Source organism: Myotis lucifugus, unplaced genomic scaffold (assembly GCF_000147115.1).
Source record: "Myotis lucifugus unplaced genomic scaffold, Myoluc2.0 scaffold_1617, whole genome shotgun sequence".
Taxonomy (NCBI): Eukaryota; Metazoa; Chordata; class Mammalia; order Chiroptera; family Vespertilionidae; genus Myotis; species Myotis lucifugus.
The window spans coordinates 24,521-31,857 of record NW_005872665.1 but is presented as its reverse complement, the minus strand read 5'-3'; the positions used below and the strand labels follow the sequence as shown (position 1 = coordinate 31,857).

The window sequence follows — 7,337 nt, the reverse complement described above, 5'->3', positions numbered from 1 at the left end:
ATACCTGTCACTGTGGGTCATGGCACCTCTTTCCCTCCTAGCATTTCAGTGAGGACACCATGTGAACATGGGAGTGAGCTGACCCATCCTCCCTCCCCTGGACTTTGAGTTCAGAGGCCCTGAAGTGACCCCAGAGGTCTAGTGGTGGGGTTAGGAGGGAGGTTTTGAATCAGGCTTTTCTGGGACCATATGTTGAGCTTGCTGTCTATCAGCCTGGTGCACATAGGTACTTTGCTTACCTCTTACTCCCTCAATTCCCTGTCCTCAACATGAGCGTAACAGCACCATCTCATAAGATTTTGAAGGTTTAGGAGGAAGATCTATATGACAGGTAAGGTGATGCATGGTATAGTTATGGACTTATAAACCGCTGGAGAGACTTTTCTTAGATGTCAGAATAAACTTGTGGAAGGTCTGGGTGATGCGCAAACAGAGACCATGCTACCTTTCAGAGTCCCATCTTCATTAACTTCAGATACCGAGTGTTCTCTAGCTCAATTCCTGTGCTTTTAAGACAATCCCATTGTCTTCCCCACCCCAGCCCTAGGTTTCCTTAGCCACAGAATAATCCTCTAGAATAGTGCAATCCCTTGGGAGTTGCCTGGCATTGTACAGGAACATGATGAACACACTCCTAGGTGTGTGCCACCCACCTGAGTGAGGCAATGGCCCAGGAAGCAGAGAAACAACATGGCCTAAGGGCTCCCAGTGCCTGGGAGGAGCCAGACTGAGCCTTATAAAGGGACCAGTCTTTGCCCAGATGCACAGCACACTCACCTTCTCCTCAGTGACACCTCGTCAGCTCTGGTAAGTCTGCACCTAACTGTTTGCCAGGGGGTTCGTCAGGGCCCAGGGTGTTCTTCTGTGTCCAGGAATAGGGAGAGCAGTGATGGGAGCGGATTCAGGAACCTGTATCCAGTCTCAACTCTGCCTGTTATGGGTCTTTCCAACTTGATCCCACTTGGTCCCAAGGGCCTATCTACAACAAGATGTCTGTACTGATGCTCCCATTGCTCCTTTGGCTCTTCTGTGACATCTCTGTTGAAACATCCCTGGTGGGAGCTCAGTATATGAACCTTCCTCTCCTCCTTGTCTTCTCTTCTCTCTGGAATCATCTCACTCTCAGGCCATGGACTTTGCCCCCCAACGTCTGGGGAGAGTGGGTGGCTCTCCCAACGTCGTGAAGATTCTCCTAAACCCAGACCTGGGATGCCCACTCACTTTGCCCTGGTGATAAGACCTGCCACTACCTTGGATCAGGGACCTATCAACTTGGCTTTTGAACCTCGTCCCCAGTTGAGGGAATGACCAGTGACCTTCTGTGCACAGGGCTCAGCTAAGGCCTTGGCCAAGTTGACAGAAGGCCTTCGGTGGTTCCACTCAGGGACATAACCGGGAGGATCTTTCTCCCAGATTAGGAGACAATGGAAGTTTTTGTTAGATGCCCACACATGGGAGCCATACACATTTCCTGAGAGTTTTGGAAAGTCTGGGATGTGAGGGCTGCACTGTCCCATTTCTCTGCTTGGGGTCCAGACTGTTGGTGGAGGTACTGGATTTGGGAAGTCAGACCTCTTTCCTTAAATGTGGTCTAGCCTTGGGGTTCCAGAGAGCAGGGAGGTACAAAGGTCATCTGAAGGAGCCTATCTGCCTGCATTCCACCCATTAGCCTAAAAATGAGGCAGGTATTTCTGTTCATTTCAAACATGATGCCAACACTGGTCAGCAGTTCTTCTTTCAATCTGGTGGGGATGGTCCAAGAAACCTTGCAGGAGCTCAGGACAGGGCTGTATATCTCTGCTCACACTCACTATCCTACTCACAGTCAATGCTGAGAGCCTCCAGGTCCCGTTTCATTTAGAGCTTGCTTTATGATCACAATGCGCACCTCAAGGTACTCATTCCAAAAGCAGCCCAGGGCAGGTTAGGCTAGATTAGTCAGGAAGTTATTTTTTCCCCATGACTCTAACCCTGACATTGACCCTGGGAGAGATGGTGTTGATGCTCTTGAAGAGTAGAGTCATCCAAATGCTGTGTTTGGCTCAGGTCCCAACTAAATGTCAGTCCTTTTCCATGTGGTTGACCCCTACCCTCTCTGCTTCTTCCTCCTGTGGTTCTGTCCACAGTGGGCTTCTCTGTTCTCCTCCATCTCCTGTGGACCCTGACCTGCATGTGCCCAGGCCCCACCCTTGGTCACACTCTCCTCCGTGTGAGCATCTCATCCCACCTCCTAGGATGATACAGCTCCTTCTGCTCCAAACTGAGGCTCACGTCACTGGATGCTCAGTACCCACCCCATTGTCCTGACTGACAGTCCCTCACCTGGGGGGGAAGGATAACAAAGGTCCCCGTCTTTCTCTCTGGCAGCTTCCTTGAAAACCAAGATGAGCCATACTCCAGTTGAACAGTCCGTGATGGACTTGATCGTCCTGTTCCACAAATACACCAAACCTGATGACAAGATTGACAAGCAGGGCCTGCTGAAGATGCTGAAGGAGAATTTCCCTAACTTCCTCAAGGCTTGTGTGAGTCTGGGTGACTTCTCCAGATTGCTTGGGCCCTGGCATGGTGGAGGACTTTCGACAAGTCAATCCCATTTCCTGATCCTCAATATTCTCATCTGCAGAAAGGCCTAAGAGGACTCTCCTGACTTATTATCAGGATGAAAGAGATGATACATGTGGCCAAGTGTAAAGTCATCTGGAGATCAAGAGTAGTTATCAGGTGGTGAAATAGGAGAGTAAAGAATGGGTCCCCTCCCACTTGTCACACTCCATCCAGGAGACTGAAGCCCATAGGCTCAGTCTCTGCCTCCAGAAGCCTCCATTAGGTTCTCTGAGATCCAAGGGAAGGTGATAGAAATCCCATCGCTGATAATATTTAACACCTTTCATTACAATGAAAGAGCTCATTCATAGACCTGATTTAGTCTGACAGTTAGAATACACTGAACTGATTATAAAAGGAGAGGCTACTAGGTCACACAGAGAGTAGGTGAGCAAAAGAGGGCACTGAGCATGGAAGATTCAGGAAGGCAAATAGGAGATAGGAGAGGAAGGTTAGGAATGAAGACACAAGGGGTAGGACCTATCTAGTTTCTCGGTAGAACTTAGGTAGATGGGGTACTGGAAGTGGGTCGGGGAGCAGGTCTGGGTCTAAAGACCAGCACCCACCACCAGCTCATTGATCAGTGAGGCTCTGGGATGAGTCTGCCCACCACCACTAGGTCTCTCTTTCATGCTGATACTTGATCCAAGGAATCTCCCTCAGTGACCTGCAGGATAGGGAAACGTTCCCCTCATCCCCAGATACCCTCCACTGGCCCACACCAGCTACACCTGTGCGGCCCCAGATGCTTCTCTCCCCCTTTCTGCCTCCTCCTCCTCCTTCTGTTTCACCCATAACACTTTTGGGACTGAATTTATCTTTTCCACAGGAAAAAAAGGGCAAAGATTTCTTGGCCCATATCTTTGAGGACGAGGACAAGAATCACGACAAGAAGATCGAGTTTTCCGAGTTTCTGTCGGTGTTGGGAGTCATAGCCACGGACTACCACAATCACAGCCACGGAGCCCCGCTCTGTTCTGGGGGAGGACACTGAGCCCAGCCCAGCCTGAGGCCTCCAAGAAACAATAAAGTGTGTCTTTTGCCCAGATACAGCCTGTTTCCTGCTTTTCTTTGGCTACTTATGCTGTCAGAACTGCCCCTTCTTGGTGAATGTAATTGTGGATTCTCCATGGGGGGACTTACCCAGGAATGTGCCAGGAGGGTGCCCTCCCTCTGGCCGACAGTATAACTGACCACCTCTCTCAGCAGGGTCTCTGTCCACCTCTGCCCCTGCTCCCTAGTGCAGCCAGTGTGCCAGGTCCCAGGGTCAGCAGTGCAGAGCACTGTGCTGGCCCAGCCATGCTTTTCCTTCTCAAGCCATGATCAGCCTCTGGGGATCCAGGAACTGCAGGGAGCAGGAGCCGAGGGAGGTGTGAACATGGTGCCTCATGCCCATGGGCTCCTGTCCAGCATGACCCCAGGGACAAAGGGGAGATGGCACCACTGAAAAAGGCATTGGGTGGCCTCATTGGGGGCACATGGGCACTGGGCACTGTGAACGGGACACTCAACAGCCCAGAGGACTGGATCCCTTTTCTTGTGTCCTGGGGCTCTGGGCTATGTACTGTCCCTGTGCATGTGTGTGTGTTTTATCCTGTGTGATGTCCTTGTGGAGGTGAGAGCCAGCCTGTCTGCTGAGCTGATCCTCCCAATGGTTTTGCTAAATGCTGGGAGCTGGGTGTCTGGGGAAAGCACAGAGTGATGGCTGTTCCAGGCATGAGAAGTAAAGCTAGTGCTGGAGTCCAGAGAGTGTCTGGGCAGCAAGTGAGAAGACAGGACTGAAGAGGAGAGGGGAGGAGAGGGCAGGGAATGATGAGCGGAAAGCTCATGCTGAGTCATCAATGACAATCCACTCCACTAGCCATGGAAAGAGGCGTGCCATTACCCACACACGGCCCTTCCCATCTGCCTCTGTCCTTCTTGGATCTACAGAACCAGCTCATGCCTGGAGCACTGGGCCCAGCTGCTCCTTTCAGAGCTGGAGCATTGTGAACCCACAGAGGTAGAGGCAGAGGATGAGGAGGCCTGCGGGTGGATGGTGTGGGTGCGTGGGGGGCTAAGCCACACAGAGAAGAGCTTCCAGAAGCTCGGGTTAGGCAGGAGCAAAGAGTTGCTCTGATCACTGTCCCCATGGCCTGCAGTCTGGGAAGACTTCCTGGGGTGGGCTCTGGAACTGGGACTCCACTGATGGATAGCAGAGATGTTCTGTCTTTAGAAGGCACATCGAGGCAGTCATGGTGATAACATGTTCTCTTCTGGGATCTACAGAACCAGCTCCACAGCAAGTTCAAAAAAGACCTCGAGAGGCAACACCAACTCCAGTGGCCTCCCCAGAGTCAGAGCGGGCTCTGGGCACAGCTTTCACTGACCTTCTAGAGGCAGAAGAACCACCTGCAGTATATGGGCAACTCGCTTCAGCTCCTGTGAAGTCTGCAGTCCCAGATCCTGGGCCACACCGTGTCAGTGGCCATGGCAGAGAGGGCTCCCCCTTTAGATACAGTTTTTGAATGTTTGTGTTTATGTTACATATGCTTAGAATTCAATTGTATTTTTCTGATACTACTGAGTAAAATACAATCTACTTTAAAGAAAATGGAATGAAATACAATTAAAACTAAATTTAAGTTAAGTTAAATTTAACTATGAACTTTCGGAGTGTCGTGCAAATCCATTTTTTCTGGGCCTCGGTCCTGTTATTATGAGTTATAGGCTGGGAATAGGTTATCTCTGAGAAGCCATCTAGCTCTCAGATTGTGGCATTCTTGAGACTTGAGACAATGGGGCTCTTGTGGAATTGACCAATGTGCATTTGCATAGGGACCCTTTAACTCAGGGCTATCCGTGGCTGCCCACATTTCATTTGACTTCATCTCTTACCAGCACACGGGCAAATTATGGTAACGCCCCCACCTCCAGCTTCCATTTTGTAGAAAGTTGTAGGGTTTAACCAATAGAAAAAAGTTCCTGAACACTGCACCTGAGATAGAAACTCCACCCTGTTCCACTCCCACTGAACAGCATCCTGAGCATCACCTCTGTAGATGCAGAGCACCAAAGAGGTGTCAGGGGACAGGAAATATCCCAGGTCCTGGGTCCACACTCATCTCTTCTGCAGGCACCGCCTGCAAATCTCCTCTGGTATCAGAACTTCTCTCAGCCCTCAGCCGCTGAGCACTGGTTCAGCTGGGCCTTTTCCTAAGGCTCTCTGTCTCAGCTGAGCCCAGGAACAATTACTTCCACCTGAACAAGGTTGTGCATGTGGCCTGGCTTCTCTCTTTACATCAGTCCTCCAAACCACCCTGGAGAGACCGGACTAACACCCTTCTAGGGCACCGTGCCATGGCAGACGCTACAATGTCTCAGGACAAACGGGTATCAACATTGGACCAGACTCATGCCCCTGCCTCCAGGAGATCAGCTCTCTGGGTTGACACAGGTATGAAACACAATTCTAACAGAATGTGATGAGTTCTACAGTTGACCTTTACCATAGGTAAGTATGGAGAACATGAGCCCATTGGGGATCACACACCAGGCTCTCTTCAGTATGTGATTCCTGAATCATACCAGAAAATGAGTAACTGTATGTCTATCCACTTCATCCTAATTTTTCATGGAGCATGGCAATGCGGGAAGCATTGTGAGATTAAACAGAGGTTGGTGAATTCAAGGAGATTAGGTCCACATTAGAGGCCATGGTCAGTTGACTTGTACATACCAGCAATGTCCTGGGAAGTGGGGCCTCCCACCGTGCGGGAAGCAACTCCTCCTTTTGGAAGATCAGGACTATGGTCTCCACAGAAGCTGTTCACTATTTCAAATTACACTTTTTAACCTGGCCTCACTTTCCTGGGTACTTTCCTAAGTTTCACAGCCAACTTCAAAACTGGAGGTTTTTACATTTTTGATTGCTGTTAACATTAGATGCGATGGCCCAGAATTTTAACAATTATGTTTCAACAAAATTATAGTTTTAGAGTAAGGACTATGTGCTGGAACTGCTAGGTACTAGAGATCAGTGAAGTTAAAATAAGTGTTTTTCCTCCCTAATGTGGAATACAGACATATGGGGACAATGACGTGGTGTGGTTCCCACAGTACAAGTGGGCTTAGGTGGCAGGCAGCATAAAGGAGGAAGAGCACATTTCATTGTGGAGAAGTAGTCTGTGTCCACTTCCAAGGAGAATGCCTAGAGAGAAGTTCAGATTTCTAGTCTGTTGAGATACATCATATTAAACAGGAAGGTGAGGAATTCAAAGATATTTCAGGCAAAGAGAAGCATTAGAAAAATTGAATTGAGTCAGGAAACAATAAGACATATTGGGGTGGACTGGGACCATCAGGAGGTAAGTTCCCAGGACAGGAGCAGGGATGGCTGAGCAGAGAGGAAGTCAGACACCAGCTCCGGGAGCCCTGGCAGGATGGTTCCTAGCAGGACCAGCAGTCCTGGTGCAGGAGGAGAGAAGACAAGTGGAGGGATTGGTTCAAGCTGGGAGGTTTGCAGGGATAGTATGGCCCAGAGGCAAGTCAACACCAGAGATCTTAGTCAGTGGAGAGCAGTTGGTGTGGTGGATCACGGGGTGCAGGCTGCATAGAGACAGAAGAGGGTACTGACAGGAGAAAAGTGAAAAGGTCCAGAGAAGCAGGTCTCCTTGAGTTTGAGAGCAGGTGGCCTGAGAAGGAGTGGGGGGAGGGGACAGACAATACCAGTGAGAGAGTGAGGTGTAGGC

General features: G+C 50.0%; 1 protein-coding gene across 1 annotated transcript; it reads left to right on the top strand.

Annotated features, from left to right (window-relative positions):
* Window positions 1-653: 653 nt before the first annotated feature.
* Window positions 654-3,657, top strand: LOC102439225 (protein S100-A7-like). Its single transcript, XM_006107975.3, has 3 exons — window positions 654-807; window positions 2,368-2,525; window positions 3,437-3,657. The coding sequence occupies exons 2-3, from the start codon at window positions 2,385-2,387 to the stop codon at window positions 3,599-3,601; spliced, it is 306 nt and encodes a 101-aa protein (XP_006108037.1). The 5' UTR covers window positions 654-807; window positions 2,368-2,384; the 3' UTR covers window positions 3,602-3,657.
* The last annotated feature ends 3,680 nt before the right edge of the window (window positions 3,658-7,337 follow it).